Below are 21,749 nucleotides of genomic sequence, written 5' to 3' on the forward strand. Positions count from 1 at the left end.
TTTGTCTAGAAATAATGGTTTCAAATATGTATCTTTGTGCAACTCTGTCAACATTGATGTTGACACGGTGTCTTAACCCTTTAACCCCTAAGGCAAACAGCAGTTTTTCCCAAATTAGCAAATAAAGAATCTCTGGCTGCGTACAACATACCATTTGAAAGCCACTGAGCAGCTTATTTAAGAACTGACATCAGCACTGCAGCTACAAAGGAGGTAGTCATTTTGAGAGAAATTGCTTTAAACTGTGAAACTGAAAAACGTCCAACATGTATCAACTCAAATATCATAAATATACCCCTGAACTATACCTCATTTAGCAGGTCTTAGTATGTAGCTTGATTTGAAACAAGCTTTGCATTCCATGTGCATCTTAAAAAGAAATTGGGAACTTGTGGGGGTGGTCAATCATGTCTTAGATAGGAGGGTTCACAATTTTATGTTTTCATTGAGCAGATCTTTACAAGACAATTTTTGTGGCAAAATTCACAGAAATCTCTCAAAAATTCTCAAAGTTATGACATTGTGTGCCAAATGGTACTCTTAGGGAGAGAAGGGTTAAATAATATGTGCTACTTGCCAGCCATGTTGGATAGAGTGACAGAATGTAGGTGAATACAGTAACAAGTTGGTGTTAGTAAGTCGGTCGGTCGGCCAGTAAGTCAAGACTTTATTGCCAAAGGTAATAAACTTGTGGCCCTCTATAATACTCGTAAACAAATATTGTGCAGTTTTCTTGAATGATCCTACTATCAGGCCCACATACTGCAAGCAGACTGTTGTTTGGGGTTTAACACAACTCAAAGCTGGAAGAAATGAACTGGTGACCAAACAAGAGACTTACTTGTCGGCTAACTCACTGGAAGCAGTGCTTTTTGCTTACCACAAATGTACTGTTAACACCCTGGAACTAAGAACATCAGAAATTTGCAAATCTAAAAGTCAAGCTGTTCCACTAAGAGTGTTGTCCTAGTTCTTATCTAATCAAGACCACGGGGTAATCAAATTATTTTTTAACTATCTTCTCTAAGAGTCTGTAAGCTTCGGCTGCTTGCTTTTCCAAAGACAGGTGAAAGACCTGGTAAGAGTTTTTATCTTTGTGGGTGATGGTGTAATCTACAACCAGCAAAACCCCAAAATCCTAAACAAAATCTGTGGTACCAAGTTTGCTTCATTTTGTAAAATACCTTTTTGCACGGCCACTCTCCACAGCAGGGTTGATTCAAAGTATGACCATAATAGTCAATAAAAATATACCACTGGTCAGTATAAAATGTTGTTAAAATAGATTTTAATACATCTTCAGAACTTGTGTTGTACTTGATATCATTACAATGCAGTGTTTTCAATGTAAAAGGTAAATAGAGAAAGTTATTGATATACAGGTCAGGTTTAAAGGAGCTCAGTCACAGTATTTTGAGTTATTTTGGCCACATGCAAAATTACCTTTAAATGGTAGGAAACCTGAAAATAACAGTTTAAGAAGATAGAAAAACACCAAAGAGATAATGAAAAACCATGAAGCAACAAGGATGGCAAAGGATGGAGATTATCAACACAGATTAAAAACGACGAATTTGAAAAATTGAGGCTAAACTTTTCAATATGCCCAAACCGTGACGTAGCTCCTTGAAAGCTACAAGTTTGTGGGCCATTTATGTGAGACAAATCATGCTTTTTTCAATTGACACAGGAATTTCAACAGCCGGTAGCTAGAGGATGCATGCATATTTTGAGTCTTCAGATCACAGGGCAGAGGGTAAAGTCTGCATATGGACCAAGTGGCCCACCAGGCCAGAGCTTATCCTGGTTTCTGTAGCATGAAGCGACTATGAGTATTTCTACTCCCTCCTGGATGGGATGCTTGTCCATCGCAGGGTTACCCCCAGCATTATGTTCACCAGTAGCCATTTATACACCTTGGTGGAAAGAGGCACCACGAGACTTAAGTGTCTTACCCAAGAGCACAGCGCAATGTCCCTGGGCAGGGCTCGAGCCCAGACCGCTTGATCCGGAGACAAGCTTACTAACCATGAGGCCACCAAGCCTCCTGCAGGGCTGAGGAGTTGAACTTAATTGGGACTACCAAGAACAAACTCAGCTAGTGATTGAATGAACTTTCTTTGTCTCTTGTTTGATAAATCAAAATGGCTTAGATAAAGACAATTAGGTAACTTGAAGCTCGGCACTCAAGTCAAACATTCACCTTGTTCTGAATTAAAAGTCAGTCAATGAAATGCTGGTTCTCAGTGAGAGTCAGACCATTCAAATGAAAGCTATGGAGTGGTGCTTTCATGTAATATCATCATGTAAGCAGTTCAAGGTGGTTCTAGCTTTTAAGTTTGTTGATGAAACTTAGGTGTGTGACCATTTAAATGGTAGTTATTGAGCAGTTCTTTCACGTGGCACCATCATGCAAGCAGTTCAAGGTGGTTCTAACTTTTAAGGTGAAATGTAAGTGTGTGACCATTTAAATGAGAGCTATTGAGCGGTACGTTCATTTAGTTGCTAGGTTTCAGTGTGAGGATGAAACTGGCGTGTGACGATAAACTTTACGTTGGAGCTATTAAGCTGTGGATCCCACTTTAACTCTGTGGACGAATTACCCACTCTGCAGGTGAGTAACATTCAATTGAAAGCCATCAAGCAGTACTGTCATTCACAACTGGTTTATTACACTGTACACATGTAAGGTGGCTAAAATGCTTACATCACTGGATGAAACCCTAGTGTACAACCAATCAGTTAAAAGCTAATGTGTAGCACTTGCATATGATAATATGTACAAATTATGCAGCTCTACATTGAAACCATACTGAATGATGAATGATCAGTACTTTAAGTAGCAGTGATAATATTATGCCTCTTTTATTTAGACAAAAGTTTAGTATTTTAACGCTAACCTTTTGTTTCAAAAGTACATGAATGAATCTACAAAGATTGCCTCTGTAGTGGCTCACCAACGTGTTTTGTTTCACCTCTTTTATAAGTATTTTTATCTTTACTGCAAAATAATTTTCTGTTAGAAAAATCCTCTCCAACTAGTGTCTTGAATATTTCAAATTTTTTGATAACTCAGAAAACTGAGTATAGGGGGATTGCTTAAAAATGATTCTATTTGCACTTGAGCGAGAACACAAGTTCCATGCACACACTTTCATTACATTGCCTTGTACAAGGACCCCAAAGTGCCACATAGAAAATATCCAATATTTGAAAATAATTTTCCAGAACAAACAGGCTGAATAATATGCAAGATAAGCTTCATGTATGGAAAATTACTGATTTGCTGTGTCTCTTGTGTGGGCCTGTTATCACGTGTGGGACTGTTACACTCAGAAAGGTGTCCAGAATTACTCCCATGCTCTCTGTTTTTCACCTTTCACTGAAAAAAAGGCAATGGGTGCTTGAAAACAAGGCAGCTAGTTAATAATATTTATGTTAGCTATCTACATGGAAGCCTTGTGTTCAAAAAAGATAGGGCATAAATTCAGAAACAGGCTTGAAAAGATAACTCTGAAATTATTAAGGCATGATAATGCCTTGAAGCTGTGAGGTAGCTGTCTCACATTTTGTGTCAAGCTGTCTGTGATTTAAGTACCAAGTCTTGGATACAAGATCTGATCCAGCCAACACATCAGCCAAGACACATTTACCAACTTGCCAGTCAATTAGTGTATAGTAGCTGTGTTGATTAAATTAAATTATTTTTATTTTCTAACAAAGTTAGTCGATCCTTTAGATACCAAATAACATTGTTATCCCAGACATTGTTAATACCATAGCAGACTATGGGAGGTCTAACAAGAGATGCTTGTTCTCTAAAATCTCCCAGAGAGCCATATGCCCTGACTGAATGGCTGTGTGCCTTGAGATGGAATGTTCAACAAACAGGGTTCTAACATTACATCGTGGGAGGTGATCCAGGTGGTGATGATGCAGGGGAATTGCTGGGAAGTAAACCATCCACATGTGGCTCGAGTTCGTTCCACACTTCACCAACCTAGGTGTGACAAAAAAAAAAAACATATTACGAGCAAACCATTTTGCAAACATTTGTCGAAAACTATCATGTCTAACACAATGCAATATAGAGCAAATTCAGTGTCCATTTTGATACTTTCTTTCATGGGTTCAGAAGGGGAAGGGTAGTGTAAGAATGAGATAAGTACTTGTATGGGCAGTCAAGTGGTGAAAGTGAAAGTAGGAAATAATCTCACATGCATTTTGTCAACATTCTAATAATTTTCCTAGCCTTTACATGAGGGAAATTACTGGCACATTGGCAAAATGCAAATCAGATAATTTTTTCATTTCATGAGCACACTATTTGATTACCTGTTAATATCATGGGTGACTAATTACACTTACAATCCTGCATTTTTTACTTGTTTATTGTATCGAGCCAAAGTGAAGAGTAATTTGTCAATTATGGTATTAGATATATACTTGAACCTGATATCTACCATGAACACCCTGGGACAGAAGCAGATAGCCATTGTGAGAGGTAGCTGTTGTGTCCAGACTAAAAAGCATGGATTGGTACTGGGGGGATGAAAATGCTGTTGTGGAAGGGTGACTGTGACAGAGAGGTAACCATCATCTGAGGTTCCATTCTTAATGATAAACGTTTCCCAAAAACATTTTATTAATTATCTTAATATAACTTAAAGGGCCATTGCTGCTCCTAATTAGTGGGATACTAGTCAAGCCTTTTTAGGTGACTGCCATCATTTTCAAGGTGAAACCCATTTTTATTATCAAATTTTGATCAACAGGATATGACTTAACTCTTGGCAAAATTGTAAAAAAATTCTGTGCATGGGGTTAAGAGCCACCTTAAATATTTGAAAATTTAAGGTGGCTCTGAACCCCTAGAATTTCTTAAAACTTTGCCAAAAGTTGCACCTTATCCTGCTAATCAAAGTTTGATGAAAAACAATGGGTTTTACCATGTCATTTTTGAATTATGAGGACTTAAAGCTAACATTAAGGATGCTTTTAGCAGGTCACACTGTTATTATGGTAACTTCTTCTGTCCCAAAAATGATACCAACATCTTGACCAAAAATTGGGCAGTCTTTTGATACCACAATTGTAGCATCAACTGATAAAGAGTGGTCATAATGGCCCATCAAATCTGAGTGAGGAAAGTGCTGAAAACTGTTTTGAGCCACCTTAATGACATGACCAAGCTTAAAATATATGAGGTTCTGAACGGATAGTGCGAAGTCAGCAAACTTCACTAAATGGCAGCAATAAGGCTAATATCTATAATGCTGTATAATAATAAATAGGTGAATGACATAAAGATCGTGTTCATGAAAAATGGTGGCTTGGATTTAAGCGTTCTCCAAAAGTATATTTGTGCTATCCGAATAAGTCAGCTGAAACATTTATATAAATAACACCAAAACAATTCCTCTAGAAGAGAATGCTAATTTTAATAAGTGATACATTTGGTTGAACTAGCGATATTTCCATACTGTAGATGAGAAAGTCCATTTTAAACTTGTCCACAGTGTTCCATAGCGTGCTTTTGGTTTATATGTATTCAGGAAGACCTTTGATTCAGACCTTCTTGCAACCCGAAGGAAGATATCATTGCTTCTAAGTCATTGGTTGATTCTTCTTTATGCTTATTCCTTACCATTTTGATCTCTTTACAAGTGTGTTTTGGTTCTAAGTACAGAATTTTGCCATCTAGAAGAAAACCATGACACAAGACACAATCTTTATTTTCAATGTTGCGATAAAAATAAAAAACTTTCCCCTACCCTTGGAATATTTTTCCTTAAAGAATGCCAGTAATGAGTGCTGGCAATAAGTTGACATCTTACCTCTTTGTGTCCCAATACCTGTGATGCAACCATTTTTTGTAGGATAATAGCCAATATCTTCATGTTAGCATGCACCAACTGGGTCTCTAACTGAAGACAATGCAGTGAATAAAAGTTCCGGTTTTCCATGTTACTGATGTCCGTCTCTTGTTCAACTATTTTGGACTCCAGTTGGTCGACTGCTTGTTCTTGTCCCTTTGCTTGTGCAGCAATCTGACGCTTTTTGATCTGCTGCATCTTGTGCAGTGAGTTTTGATGATCTTTTAATACTCCCTTTTCATGTCGTTCACACAGTTCCTGGTACAATATCATGATAACCAATATAATAAGCACTTAATGACGGGCCCCAAGGGAAACAGTGAGTTTTGTTTCCCCAAGACCCTCAATGAGGGAACATTGAGGTTGAGAAGAAACAAAACTCACTGTTTCCCACGGGGGCCAGTCATTAAGTGTTTTGTTACACCTACCAACTCAAAAATAAAAAAAAACTGTGAAGAAATCATTTGCTTGGTGCCGGCTGGCTCACAAATTTGCTGTGGTTTCAAGGAGCACGACCTGATCACGTGCGAGTTGAAAGTTCAAGTTGTTGTTTCCCTAGGGAGTTAGTGAGTTTTGACCAACAACATGTGACACATTCTCCTCTAATCGAAAAACATATTTGAGTAGAGAGGTATAACAATCACAGTTGTATGACGCTTCCTCTTCTTCAGTTTTGGATTCATTTGCAGAAAGTAATCAAAGTAGTGCTTATTTGAAAAAGCATTGCTGCGTAATTGTTTTTGTTGATTTGTGCTCGTTTTTGAGAAATAAAAAGAAATAGCTTCGGTGACTTCATCGTTCAGCAAAACAAAAGGTTTCTTTTGCTTTTCATTCAACAAAAGATCTCTAAAAGATACCCTTGGAAAACTGTTTTTTTGCATACGTTATTTCTCGAAAATGAAGTGCAAATGAACAAAAACAATAAATTACAGAATGATGCTATTCATGTCAAAGCAAGTCAGTCTGCCAAAAATTAGCTTGATCCTGAAAAAATTAAAATCGGCCCAAAAAGCTATACAATTATGCCCTTTTTACAGTGATGAAAGCCTTCAATTAAAAACTAATTCTGGTTTTCAAAAGTTGATATTACAAAGTAATTCCATACCTTGTAACTGGAAGTTAAGTCCAAGAATAAGGCTAAATATTCAACTGCACCTGCATCTTCTCTACTAAACTGGGGAGCAATGAAATTAAAATAATAATTATTAATGTGATCTTCCAGTAAAGCATTCTAATATACATGGCACATGGTAGCAGAAATGGTGGTGGCAGAAAATGTAATCTTGGGAAAACACAAGAAGGCCAAGAATGAACATGGATAGTCAGCATCAGAAGTCCTACAAAATTTTGATATATACCCCTCCCCACTCCCAACAAAAATATGCCCATTGAATCCTAGGCAAAAAAATCCTTCCAATAACAAGCCCTCCTGGAATAAGGCCATGGGCTTGTACAAAATGTACACACATTAATTCTAGCTTGTTATATGAAAATGTTCTGGTACAACAAGCAAGGAGCAAAACTATACTGTTATCAAAATCTGGGTACAGTGAGCATATCATCTGTCAGTTGCTCCTTCACTGTACACAATATGGAACAAAAAGGGCTTTTAGGGGATTACAATTTATTTTTTCGCAGAACGTCTCAGATATGTATACATTTTTGACACTTTTTGACTCAAAGGGTGATAGGCACTTCAATGGAAGATGTAATTTCTTACGGTAATAAGCTCTCAGTTTTAGAGCTTTCTTTGTATTTAATGTTGTTATGGTACGCTCACAGACCTGTGATGGTCACTCTACAGACCTAGAGTGATAAAGTTTTCATTATATTTTATGCTGAGATGATTAGAGAGTTTCACCATGCACATAGTATTCTTTAGTTAAAAGTACAATTTTCAGATTATGACATCCTTTCTAAATAGCAACCCAAATTTTTTGGAAAATGACCAAATATTGATATATCAAATGTGGGCTAACATTATCAATCAAACAGTATTATCACTGTCATTGTCATTGTCATTAATGAAAAATGGTATGGTTCGTAATACCTTCTGGCAGTCGTTCACTTACCCAAGTGGCTCCTCTTTCAGAAAGCTTGGAGTAATAAGGCGTGATTCCAGTAAAGCCATGTTTAAGGGTGCCCCACGTGGTGTCATTACCACTAGCCCACACTGTGGTTGGGTGCGGTTCATTGCTAAGAGCCCTATGAATGTATATGACACAATCTGTATGACATTCATACTTATCTCAGCTGGGATTAAATCATTACTTCAATAAAAGTTTGATAAAGGCAACAAAGGAAATATCAAATTTAAAAGACTACAGCCATGAAGGGATAATGGACGAACAAGGGGATGTTGGTGGTGATGTATGAAAAGGTTGGTTTTACCTATTCACACTAGCAACACAACAACACAATGACATAAACATAACAAAATAAGAACAACATGATAATGTTATGTTTTTCAGTGTGAATATCCTGGCATAATGACATATTAGCAACATAACAGCATGAACATAACGACATAAGGAAAAAAACTGATCTTTTCCTTGAGTATTTATGTTACTGTTTACATAAGCTATTATGTCACTATGTTATCATCTTGAAAGGTTGTTTTGTTGTTTTGTTGTTTAAGTCGGTTATGTCGCTATGTTGCTGGTGTGAATTAGGCCTAAGAGAATAGAGACCAATAATTCAGTGCAACCCGGGTGATGACAACACGATGTTTTCAATCCTTATTAAGAGCCTGCGGTGGCAATTAAGTGGTGAACATGTGTCTTTTGTTTCTATGCATGAAGCTGTAGATTCTATGTAATCAGATCCAGTTAGTTTAAATCTCTATCCTGGCTTCAAAATAATCATTTTCTATAGACAATAGAATTTAAGCAAGCAGAGAGGATGTCATTTTAATTTCCACACACAAAAAAACTGATCACTTAAAGCAACTAAATCAGGATAATTAAAAGTTTCCTGTTATACTCACGTCAGCTCTTTGGCAAATTGAAGCATGTCAGAAGAAAATGCTGTTCATGAACAAAATAAAAGCAACATTTAATAATTTATTATACAGGTAATACCCTTAAATTATAAATCAGTTGTAAAAATCTAACATTCTTGACCAAGAAGTCATCTTTCAAGTGAATGATATGAAAACCTATTAGTCCAAAACATTTCACTTTTAAAAACTACACTGTCTATCATTTTTCAGCCTTTTTTAATCTTCACAAGTGAAAAATGTTCACAAATATACTGTAAAAACATATGTTTTTTTACCAGTAAGTTACTAAAACATACAAATTTTAACTGATTACAATACACCATTTTTGTAGTCTCAGTATTGGATTGGAATAGCTTGCAACAGAGGCTAACACAAGGAGTCTTTAAGTGCAAATGTCATTAAATTTTTTTTTAATGATATGTCCCCACATGAGCCTTCATTGCAAGCTAATTCCAGTCCAATACCGAGAATAAGAACTTAATGGCCTTTTCTCTGAAATGAACAGCTACAACTTGAAACAATAAAACTCATGTACTAAATATATAAGATAATTTGGTTTTATCAACTGGGTTGATAATGTGAATTGGCCACTGTAAAGAGATTTGAAAGCTGATGTTTCGAGCGTTAGCCCTTTGTCTGAGCGATTCACTCCGACGAAGGGCTAAAGCTCAAAACGTCAGCTTTCGAATCTCTTTATAGTGGCCAATTCACATTATCAACCCAGTTGATAAAACCAAATTATCTTGTTATACTCCCCACTGACGCAGCACCACAGTTTCTTTAAAAACTTACCCCCTCTATACTAAATATATATGCAATGTTATGTGTAATTGTTCCTGGGTGGCAATGAAAAGATCTCATAAAGTCACCCAGTTCAGTCATAAAAGCAAATCAATACCATAATTTTTAAACAAATTGACCAACCTTAGTGGCTAGAAGAAATAACACAACATTTTCACTTATGTGGTCAGCATGTCATGCAAATTTATTGGTACAAAAGAAAGTGTTTGCAGTAAAGAGTTCAACTCCAAGAAGATTGGTTTGGGACCTTAACATGCCACCATTTCATTGTTTTGAGAGACCAACATGGCTGCTCTGACATCAAGTGAAAACACTCTCTAGTTTGGTTGTCATATTTAAAGTTAATGACATATCAACTTTCTCATGATTAACAAGACCTTTAACTGATGACTTACCAAGTGCTCTTGCTGTCATTCTGTCAGCAATATCTTTTAGCTTTTCCACACTATTATGAATGGCCTGAATTTGTAATCGACTGCTTTGAAAACTAGATTGTGTATCCATGGGAACTAATTCCTAAACAATGACAACATAACACTCAAACATAAGAAAAATAAAAAAACCCAATAAATTATCGATATTTGCCTACAGACAGTATCTGTTCCAAGAAGCAAACAATTTTCTGCGAGCGAAGCTTGAGAAAAACCGTGAGCTTTGAGGAACAGATAATGTCTAGGGACTAATATCTGAGTACATATTTAATGTCAAATGGAGGCTATTGTGTTTATTATCCTTCAACTATTTTTTGTAACACGCAAGATCTGTTGAAAATTGGCGAATATCACTTGGATATTCCCCAGTTGTAGCTGGGGCATATTATGTCACCAATCGTGCGCAAGCAAAAATGTTTGACGGATTATAATAATCAATACTTTGATTTCGTTGATGGACACAGTGTCTTACAGTGTCTCAGACAGCCAGGAGGGCCAATAACTAAAATCAACCAACCAGAATGCTTCATTGCAGGTCCCATATGTAATCTATCAAACACACTTGAGAAGTCCTAATTACTGAACTACTGGTAAGTTATGTAATGTATCTCAGCACAGTACTAGGGGAATACCAATCCTTGGTCTTCAGTTTGGATAGATTAAGTGTACAGAGGTCTGTATTGTCAGTTCCTACAATGGGCAACAAACCTAGTTCAAAAATGATGTTTTCAATATTTAACCCCTTTAATCTATTTCATTTGCATCTAGCGTTAATTCTCTGATACCCCAGTCCTCCAATTCAATGATGTGTAGGTTCTGTGGTCTGTGCAGTCTTAAAAATAGAATACAGTAAATCAAAATTATTTGGGGAGAAATGTTTCAGAGATGCTTAAAAATAGAATTGTACTGCAAAGTGTATCAACATTTTTGTCACTCATTGTAGGTCTGATATTCTTGCAGTTATAATGGACCTAACATTTTCCTTGCAGGATTTATAAATAAAAATGTCACAGGAGGCATTTTATATATAGATGTCTCAAAATGTCTCATGAACTCATTTCATTTAACCCGAGTTTTGTTACTAATAATACTTACAATTACCCATTAAATAAATCTGCGTAGAAGACCGAGTATCACCTTAGCTTTTGAGGCAAGAGGGCTGGTCATAAATTCATCAGGCATTGATTTAAACTGATCTTTCATTTTCTGACCAATATCCTACAAAGGATCAAACAATTATCTTTTACCACAGTTAAAATAATTATTATAAATCACAACTGTCATAAATTAAATAGAAACCCTTGGGACTGACAATTATTGAAAAAGTTTTCTAATGAAAGAACTGTTGCTTACATTATTAAAAAAAAGTTTATTAATTAATGTCTCATCCTGTAGGTTTCACAATAAGGGTTGCATACTACCCAAGAAATCACTATTTTAAGATAGGAAGTTTTTACATGTATCTAGCCATTTATCACTAATAAATAATTCCCAAGAGTTCTTTGCAAAGTCCCCAGTGGCACTTAAACTTGTGATCTCCCTGATACTATGTGTGTGCAATGACCATGGCTAAGGACTGAAATGAATAGAAAACACTTGTCTCACACACAGCTGGGAGTCTGAATGCTAGTCCATGAGATGTTTTTAAGTCGCATGGCCATGGTTTGGCTTGGCATGGCTTCCAGTCATGTGTAAGAAGGGAATTCAAACAACTCAGTAAATAATTATTATGATACTTTACCTCCTGCCACACGCAATCCCACTCCACCCCACCCCACCCACTCCCACCTCTGAAAGGTTTATTCTAAAGGTAAGTAAATGGCCTACCGAGCCCTTCACTGTAAGAAAGAAGTTTACAATCTTGTCTTCACAGAGCACTGGATGTCTCACAACAAGCATCAGGAAGCGCTTTAAAGCTCTCTTTCTGGCCTCAATGAACTCTTTGCTTGCTGCAAACGAAGGAACAAGAATTGGTTTCCCACTATATTTTTCCTGAATTTAGGAGACAAACACACCTCATATTGTCATTGAAAGTTTTCCCACAATGTCTGAGATGGATGATAACAAAGCAAATTTATAGCAAGTTTTGGTGGCCAGACTCATTAAAATTGATATATCAACCAGGATGATATCCCTTTAACAGGAAATACAAAATTATGTACCACAAGTTTGTCAATTGAAAACAATCAATTAAAATATAGGTCTACCTAAAAATGAACTAAAATGCTGAGATTCTTATTTGGTGTAACAATATTTCAGTTGACAATCTAACGCCCATTTACTCTTTACCAAACTCCCCTTTAAGAAATAGGGTGCTTAAAGTTGCACTTGAAGATCTATGACTCAATAGGGACTCAGTGCCAGAACAAGCTGTTGAAGTAATGATGATGAGAGCAAAGAGCTTAATAAGTCATATGTCAATTTTGAAAGAAATGAATAACAATTTAATCATCTAGTTTCTACCAAGATCTAGAATGAAACACCCATGAAAGTTTTGGAGAACTTGAACTAGTTCTCCCAAACTTTTACTCCTGTCTCAAGAACTTGATACAAACATGGAAAATGTTTTCTATTTCTAAACGTACCACCCATGAGCTTCTTTGGAGGAAGAGTTGGAATGAGACGATATGGAAATCTCAATAACAGCATATCATGGAAGGCAACAAAGTCGTTGTAACGTCGATTTACGGTGCAGTTATGCCTCTGAAACAAGATGGACAATCAAAAGGAATGTCAAGTCAAGCTAAAAGTTTTGCTAGGAAATCCTCCAGAGAGACAATAGTCTGTCACCGGTTACCTCCTACATTTTGCACGATTTTCCTAACGGATTTCCAGTACTCATTATACTCCTAAGTAGAGATAGGCACTGAGGGAGTCAAGTGTCTCTGCAGAGGAACAGCACTAGCAAATTACCCTGGCAAGTGCTTGAGCCCAAATGGTCTATTCCAGAATATAGGGTTAGACTCACAGATTATTATTACATCAATGAAGCATCAATAGCATTATACTGTTATCTCCTACAGTGCAGGTCATCAGTGAGGATCTAACACATCTTACAATTTGGGGAATCCTAAAACATGTCAAGAATTCTTAAGTCAGAGTGACATCTTACATCAAAAATTTATCTATGATCTTCAGGTGATCTAAAAAAAAATCAAGAGTAAATTTTCTATCTATAAGGCCTTACCTTGCTAGAAACATGATACTCATTGTGCTTTAAGATAATGCCTTTCTTTTCTGGTACAAGTTCAACATCAACTGTATCCAAACTCACTAGTTCATCGTAGTTGTAGCCCAGTACATTTGGGTTGTTTTCACGTCTGTGCCGCACACTGAGAGATTTGAGATCTGATAGATCTCCTAATGAAGGCTTTGGTAAATCTACAAACATAAAATTATAGAAAGAAAGACTTTAATTAGGACTGCAGAGTTAGACCACTTTTTTCAATGCCATTTAATTGTATACTCTGAGTTCAATGCTTCACTGTCACAAAGCCATCATCAGGCACTGCCAAGAAATAAATGTTAAATAAATGTTACATAAATAAATAAATAAATAAATATTTTTAAGAAATGGACAACAACTTTAAGTTTAAAACAAGACATGTTTCGATCATTCAACGATTATCTTCACTTGTGAATTTGCTTACAAGTTCAGAGAATTAATACAAGCAATGGTAAAGGTAAAGGTAAAGTCTGCATACAAGCCAAGTGGCCCATCAGGCCGGAGCTTATCCCGGTTTCTGTAGCATGAAGCAACTAGGAGTATTTCTACTCCCCCCTGGGTGGGATGCTAGTCCATCACAAGGTTACCCCCAGCATTAAGTTCGCCGTTACCCATTTATACACCTGGGTGGAGAGAGGCAGGCACTGTGAGAGTAAAGTATCTTGCCCAAGAACACAACACAATGTCCCTGGCCAGGGCTCGAACCCGGACCACTCAATCCAGAGACAAATGCACTAACCATGAGGCCACCGCGCCTCCCATAATACAAGCAATGGCGTATAAGTTAAAACGTGATACAATTCAAAATTTTGAAAAATTAACATACAATTTTAAGAAGTGCGAGACATGGAATAAAATAATGGAAAATAAAAAAAAATTTTAAAAATGCAACAATATGGAATAATAATAATTCACGAATTTGATTGGTTGAAATCGATATTAAAAGTGGTCTAGATTTTCCCATCTAGACTGGCATCAAGACCGGCATCTAGACTGGTTTCATTTGGCAGTGAGAAAGTTTGCAAACTGAAATGCAAAAATATTGACTATTTTCTTCTAACAATATTTATTTGTGGAAGTGCCAAAAGACTGATGAGAAAAAAGTATAGAGGACGAGCAAACTTTGGCAGAATTAAGTTCGGCTCATCGCCATTTGCAAGCAAAATGTCAGCTAGTACAGTGCAGTTACATTAAACGAATTAAATTTCTCTAGTTTACCATATAATAAACATCTTATTAACCGAGCTTAGTCGGTCTGTATTGGGAGAATCTTGACCTCAGTCGTATGTACAGACCTCACTGCGTTCGGTCTGTACTCACGACCTCGGTCAAGATTCTCCCATACAGACCTGCTGGTCGGTTAATAAGAGCTAACTGTTAACCCTCTAATTGCAAATGAAGACTTCAATTCGCTATTATTCTGTTCTAGAAACAAAAATTTAATTTACACATATGTTTTACTTTTGATTTCAGTGATAATTTTGTTTTCCTTCATGTCAAATTACAACAATGGATATAAGATAGAGGGAAATACATTCAAACTGGTTTGAATAATCTGGAAAAGAAAAATTTAAACCAAAACAAAAATACTTTGAACTCAGCTGATAGTTGGCAGGGAGTCTTATAAAGTCAACTATCAAATCAACAGAATGATCAATCCTAATGCAGGCAAGTGCAGAAAACCCAGTTTTCACTACCACACAAAAAGAACAAAGAAAAATTGATGTGTAACTGATATTAATATAGAGCATTAATTGTCATGGGGTGTTTAATAAAGAGATGTATTTAACAGACTTAAAGCTATTATCACTACATCATGGTTAAGTCTGCGCCAGATCAGTGGCCTGTACATAAAGCTGGAGCTTATCCAAGTTTCTGTAGCATGAAGTGACTAGGAGTGTTTCTACTCCCCCATGGATGAGATGCTAGTCCAACGCAGGGTTGCGCCATGCAGCATTATATTTACCGGCAATTATTTATCCAACTGGGAGGAGAGAGGTACTGTAAGTTATCTAGTGTAAAGTATCTTGCCCAAGAATACATGCAGCACAATGATCCTGACCAGGGCTCTTACTCAGACCTATCAATCTGATGTACAGTACGCTAACAAATAGGCCACCATGCCTCAATTCATTATAGAGTGAGGATTTAAAGGACAATATTTTATGGCAACCCAAGGGCTTTGACAACCTTGAACTAGGAATCTTTTCTAATGACCTACAATATTTAGTGGAAAAAGCACATTTAATATTTTACCTGAATCAACAAACTGCTCCAGTGCTTTCTCAGATATATTTTTTCCTTGCTGAGCAAGAGCAGTTAAAGCTAATGCTTTGTACAGACCATCTCTAGAAACATACCCATCTTGCCTGGGATCTACAGCTTCCCAAATCTGTCAAAAAGAAAAAAAAACATCACACAGAATTAATTCTGAAACATTTTGCACTTCTACTGTGGGTAATCAGTATATGAAATAGATTATTTACTCAAAACTTTGCACTGGAGTTCACTACTTGTTATTGATAACAAATTGATCTCTGGCCTTTACCGCCTATTACTTGATGGCTTGCTTGCTACCTCCAAGATATTTTAACAGGGCTGTACACCAGGCACATAGAAAAGATATCACCTACTCAAGTTACCGAATGAACTTCTGCAATAATAATACCAATTATTATATGGCTAGCTCTGTAACCAAAACAAGATGAACCAAATCCTATGCTGTGATTGGCTACTTAAAGGCATAATGGGCTATCTTACTTACTAGGGATTACCTGCTATATCCCGCAAGAAAATTGTCTTGTCTAGTTAAGGAAATAGAGAACATTTTTTGAGTTTTCATTGGGTTTTTGACACAAGTGAACCCTTTGGAGAACAAAAAATGCTTTGGGGTGCTTCGACACCTTTTTGAGTTCTCCCAAATTTTCACAAATATTTTATTTAAGAAATAGAAAACATGTACCATGTTTCTTTCAAGTTATAGAAACACAATTGGAAGTTTAAGAGATCAAGAAATACTGTGGGAACACGAGCTGCAGGCGAGTGTTTCCACAGCTTTTTCGAGTCCTCCCAAACTTTCATGAGTGTTTCTATTTAACAATTAGATTATGAATTTGAGATTTCTAAGAGGTGATAGCTGATCGGCCTTTGGCCTCATCAACTATCACCTCAGAGAAATCGAGAGCGAATAATCTAATAGTAGAATTCTAACTGGACTTTCCTTCATATAATGATTCCAATTATTTCTGGTCTGAACATTAAACTTCACGCTTTAGAGAATTCACGCAGACTGAATTGTCAATTTGGCATTTGCAGTTGTGTACGTGCTTATCAGTTTCTTTCAAAAATTTCCAGCTTTTTTAATTCAAGAAACCGTAAATACCCTCCTTTTAGTCTTCTCAGGACTTTGACTATCCATTTATTTTTAAATGTTCATTCAAAACATCCGAGAAACAAGGAAACGTTGCAATTTTGTCAACCACACCAAGCCACTACACACTAATGGCTGGTAGTGTGCAATGGCTCAGCCAATCAGATTGTAGCATTTGCATTAGTATACTAGTAGAATTCATCTAAAATGCGATAGAAATACAGAGAACATGTTTTCTATTTCTTTTAAAAAACACAGCAACGAAGAAAAGGAAAAAAAATTGTTAACTTTGATTATCAAAGTGTAAACTCTGTCTCATTACATTAACAGCTCATGCTAGTTCTGTGTTTCTATCGAGTTACAGAAACACGATTTTTAACCAATCAGCATGCACATTTTCTTAGGACTGTTCTCTAAAACTTGATGGAAACTGAGAAAAAATGTTTTCTCTTTCTTTTAGAAAACATTGTATGGAACAGAATGGAAAATCTTTTCTTTATTTTTCTTTTTTAATTAAAATGTAAATTCTCATAAATTGCTTGCGCCATTATTAGGTCAACAACTTGTGCTAGTTCTGTTGCTATGGAATTATAGAAGTACAGCTTTTAGCATGTGCTTTCTTACAGGGTGTCCCACGCAACAAATCCTTTATTGACCAAGTTTGTTCAGTCAAGATGGCTGGATATTGGCCTTGTTTTAAGTACAGTGACAGATCTTGACTGTGTCTTGTTCCATAGACACACACAAATAGGTGCTTGGCAGATGTATGGCCATCTTGACCTCACACTTGGTCAATGACCCTTATGTATTCAGAATCAGACAAGCATCTTGGGAACCATTCCCCCTCCCCCATACCCCACCCTGCCTCCTGACAGGACCCTAGTCCTTTGTTAGCTCAGTCCAGCACCTCTTCCAGACCTGTATTTTCATTGGTTCTGGTAACCTGTAGCTGCTATATTTGTTTCAAGAGATAGGGACATTGTTTGGATCATTTACATATTGTTTCATGAGCCAATAACAACCGTGTTTGGACAGCTAGAGGCCTGCCCCAGTTAGAGATCAATACGACACTTTTATTGACACCACTGACTGCTGATAACTTACCCAGGGATTACACCTGGTTCAACACAGGTATACTGAAACCACAACGTACAAGAACAGAAAAATATTTACAGTAAGCTAGGAAATTATAAGATTACAGTATACATTTACAAGAATTATAATTACCAGATGTTAGAAATGATTGATTCACCAAATTGATAACACTTCAACACAACAATAACCTTAAATAGTATTAATTTAGCATAAGTCTATACTTAAGTTAAATGGTTGAATTATAAATAAGATTTGCCTCGTGCTGAGCTATTTCAATAGTGAATAGTGATGAAAGAAGACAGGAAGTCTACTGATACGAAGAAGAATAAACAAAGAGGAACCTCTCACTATGAGTGGTTAGAGATCAAATAACGATTGATTTAATAGCCTCTGAACCTGATAAGGAAGGTGGTTAAGCTTATCAAACATGACTTCGGATTGATAATGAGCCATATAAATAGGTACAATTTTCGTACACTGCTAGTTGTGTGCATTTGGTATTTGGTAATTAATCATTTCCTTTCTTACGAAAACAAATAACGAGCGAACAAATAAACTACCTAACGTCTAGTAACCAACCTGACTGAGCGATTGTTTGGGAAGGCTCGATTTCACCAAGATCTTCACGAACATGTCTCGTTCAATCTTCTCCTCTTGATTTGGACATACGATCTGATACACCTCGCGGTAGAACGCGGGAACAGAACCTGCAGATTCAACCAGACAAATTTTATGCAAATACTTCCAAAATAAGGCTCTCATTGCAAACTGAAACTTTCCAATACTATCCACGTGAAAGAGTTCAAAACGAATGTAACAGATCACTACTTACCAAAGCTCAGTGCAGCCGCCATATCCCTCAAGTATCGAACATGCAATGCGCGCCTCCCCCTTCGGTCACGTGCTCATTATTCAAGATGGCGGACGAAGTGCTCGAGGCTGATATTGCTTGTTTGGATCATTATGATTATTTTTTTCGTCCTGATCTTCTCTCTGGGAAGGTAGCGTTCATCACTGGAGGTGGATCGGGTATTGGTTTTACCATAGCTGAAGTTTTTATGAGGTATGTGGTTGAGTGATGTTCAAACCACCTTGCGCATAAACCCAGATAGGCCCGCATAGGGTTAGGTACTCAGCTGTCGAGGTCTTGGATCTAAATTTTGAGTACAGTGCTTTATATGATTCTAATGCAAACGAAAAACGTATGGCTCAAAGAACGCATATATTACATTGGTTGCAGGACTCCAAGGAATGATAATCAGTTTTTTTTCTGTTTTACAGCACAGTGTTGCATTAAGGGGCGTGTCAACCCCCTTACTAGCAGGGAGAGTATGCAAACGTAGTGTTTGTGTTGGCAGAGTCATAATTTTATGAACCTTAGCTGGAGACATCATTTTACTAAAGCCTCCGACAGCATAGGTGCTCTTCAGACTTGGCACAAGGAAAGATAATTTATGTGGCAAGCCCCAAGAGCATCTGTGTAGGAGCTAGGTTATCTTAAAACCAATGGTTACCAAAGAAATGCAGATTTATATGTAATTGGACACAACTGTCAGTGCTCCCTTATTTGTAGGTGATCAGTCAGCCCAAAACGCAGACCATGCAAACTATGCAGACTGCAGACTGAGTGCTTTTTTTTTCTTATTCTTGTTTTCGCATTTACTTTTGACTCGCAATTGTTGGTTTCTACTCACAAGTTGGAGTGTTTGTTATTTATAAGCATGCTGCACAAGCTCGGTATGTGACTGTTGATTCAACAGATGAAGGTGTTATAGACTTTGTAAGGGAAACTCCCTTTAGTCCTAAATACGCTTAAGTAAAGCTATATATTTCACCACATAGAAATAAACTTCACTTGCAATGTAGTGTGACGTGTAACATGTCCATGTTCTACTCTTGGTGTACAAAATGTAATTCCAAACGGCCCTTGGAGCATGATTGTGATCATGCCAAAAAAGCTGAGCATATGGAAGTATCACAGAAAACCAAATATAATTTGAAATTCTCAGCGCAAAACGGTTGCTGTAATACCATGGTTAATTTATTTGGCCTTATGGCAGGGGTGTTTTTATGGCGATTTAGCCCTGGAGTAACTCCTCTTTCTCTTAGTCCGTCATGCGTGATGCAAAAGAAAACCTTGAGGAAAAAATTCGTTCGTGCATTTTTTTCTTCGAGGGTTATTTACGGTCATGCTCAATGGACTAAGCGAAAAGAGGGAATACTTGTAGTCTAATGGCGATTCTATACACTGCTTTTTGATGCGAAAGTTATTTTTTGGAGGGCGTGGCTTCCAGTCACCATCCTTGCTTTGCTTTATAAATCACTGATTTTGTGTGGTCTGTGGATAAATAGTAAACTGTCGGATATATATTTGAACAATATTTTGTATCTAGAACCGAAAAAATGTGAGTTAAGTGTTTGAAAAAAAAAGTACTTGATCTGCACAGTCTGCAGTCTGCAGTCTGAAGTCTGCATGGTCTGCGTTTTGGGGTGACCAGAAAATTTACCTTTAATGGGTATAATTAAATATATAAATTCGTGATTATAACTGCATGCATGGGCAGCTGAGTGGAAGACAACACTGTCACTTGGGAATAGACCATTTTACAGTTGTCTACCCAGTGACCTGGCCTTTAGATGGTAGCGAGACTGAAGTTGACCTTGTTTTGATACAGACCTCACTGCTTTTGTGATGTAAATGCACCTAGTTAGCATCAGAACAACTTGTTTTACTCAACAAAAGCAGTGATGTCTGTTTCAAAACAAGGTCAACTCCAGCCTCGCTGCCATCCAAAGGCCAGGTCACTGGGCAGACAACTGTAAAATGGTCTATTTACACAGAAATGAAGAAACAATAGTGAATGATAATTTTGATCCATGCAATTTAGCCAAATGCAACTCCATCAAATGGATACAACTTGTACCCTTCAATAAAAATAATTCATGTGGTACAAATTAAGGAGTAATCATTCCAGGAATTGAGTCAGAATTGTCAATTTGAAAAAAAAGCCTTACTCTATGCACTTTACCAATTTTGAAATTTGCAAGTGAGTAGCCTGTAAATTAACACTCAACTGACTTTCACTGTTAGAATGAGATTTCTTTTATTTAATATTTTTTGTTAGACACCAGTGCTCAACTGTGATAGTGGGCCGGAAATTTGAAAGACTTAAAAAGGTACCATTATCCTAACAGGTGCTTTGAATGGTGCAGAGTGAGTTGTGGAGGATTATTTATTTACATGTTATATAGTCATGAGAATATTTCAGGTTATTTACCATTTTTGCCACAATTCTGTAAATTTTGGTAAGAATGGTAAATGGTAAGACAATTTTGCCTGGACCAACCAGAGATAAAAGGAACTTCTTGAAAGGCGGTCCAAAATTCCCAACCAAAATATCCGATTGGCAAACATGCATACCATTTGCAATTCTTCACCAGTTTCAGCTACCATGTTGGAATTACAATCAGGGTGAACTCATCCTAGGCTCTCACAGTAAATTAGCGACACATTTAACCACCTTAGATTTTTGCTTGCCATTTGCACAACCTCTGTTTATCCTATTTACTTGACATAATATCTGGTTTACCACTTCAGGCAGCCAAGAAGCTAGAGGATTTGACAGGACAGAAATGTCTTCCTGTGAAGATGGATGTAAGAAAGGTACAATGCTTGATTTGCTATAGAACACTCATCGTCATTGTCCCAGGTGGGAAATAAGGCCATCACGACATTACTTCTCGACTTCCTGTGGTCCCTGGCAATCTTTTCAGCCTCCACCCATCAAGCCAAGCTCTTCAAGGTCTGCTGTCACAACTCTCCATCAGGTGGTCTTTGGCCTTTCTCTGAGCTGCTTGCCTTGAGGGGTCCACTTGAGGGAAACCTTAGGGATATTTTGTTTGAGAAAAGTGCATTTTCTCTTTCCAAAATTAGAAACCAAGGATGTCT

At 37.0% G+C, this 21,749-nt stretch overlaps 2 protein-coding genes across 3 annotated transcripts in view; one reads left to right on the top strand and one right to left on the bottom strand.

The window, feature by feature from the left end:
• Positions 1-1,277: 1,277 nt before the first annotated feature.
• Positions 1,278-18,654, bottom strand: LOC145491363 (sorting nexin-8-like). 2 transcript variants are annotated; one of them, XM_081470542.1, is made up of 13 exons: positions 18,633-18,654; positions 18,380-18,507; positions 15,592-15,727; positions 13,297-13,490; positions 12,695-12,812; positions 11,937-12,058; positions 11,247-11,327; positions 10,074-10,194; positions 8,863-8,902; positions 7,949-8,081; positions 6,982-7,050; positions 5,838-6,134; positions 1,280-4,000 (listed from the first exon to the last, which is right to left on the bottom strand). In XM_081470542.1, the coding sequence occupies exons 1-13, from the start codon at positions 18,652-18,654 to the stop codon at positions 3,902-3,904; spliced, it is 1,560 nt and encodes a 519-aa protein (XP_081326668.1). In that variant the 3' UTR covers positions 1,280-3,901. The 2 variants fall into 2 exon arrangements, with proteins under 2 accessions (XP_081326667.1, XP_081326668.1); XM_081470541.1 differs by lacking the exon at positions 18,633-18,654 and having other exon boundaries at positions 1,278-4,000; positions 18,380-18,619.
• An 18-nt stretch (positions 18,655-18,672) lies between these two features.
• The window catches only part of LOC145491383 (peroxisomal 2,4-dienoyl-CoA reductase [(3E)-enoyl-CoA-producing]-like), an 11,463-nt gene continuing 8,386 nt past the window's right edge, over positions 18,673-21,749 (top strand). Inside the window, exons 1-3 of the mRNA XM_081470569.1 lie at positions 18,673-18,863; positions 20,926-20,977; positions 21,399-21,464. Coding sequence (XP_081326695.1) covers positions 18,673-18,863; positions 20,926-20,977; positions 21,399-21,464 — 309 coding nt within the window. The remainder of the gene's footprint in view (positions 18,864-20,925; positions 20,978-21,398; positions 21,465-21,749) is intronic.

Source organism: Orbicella franksi, chromosome 6 (assembly GCF_964199315.1).
Source record: "Orbicella franksi chromosome 6, jaOrbFran1.1, whole genome shotgun sequence".
NCBI lineage: Eukaryota > Metazoa > Cnidaria > Anthozoa > Scleractinia > Merulinidae > Orbicella > Orbicella franksi.

Excerpts from the sequence above, each read along its gene's own strand:
- LOC145491363 (XM_081470541.1), bottom strand. The coding sequence starts at position 18,562 with ATGAGAGCCTTATTTTGGAAGTATTTGCATAAAATTTGTCTGGTTGAA. Across the intron at positions 13,491-15,591 it reads GGAGCAGTTTGTTGATTCAG|ATTTACCAAAGCCTTCATTA; the intron begins GTAAAATATTAA and ends TTATGTTTGTAG. Across the intron at positions 8,903-10,073 it reads AATGACAGCAAGAGCACTTG|CATTTTCTTCTGACATGCTT; the intron begins GTAAGTCATCAG and ends GTTCATGAACAG.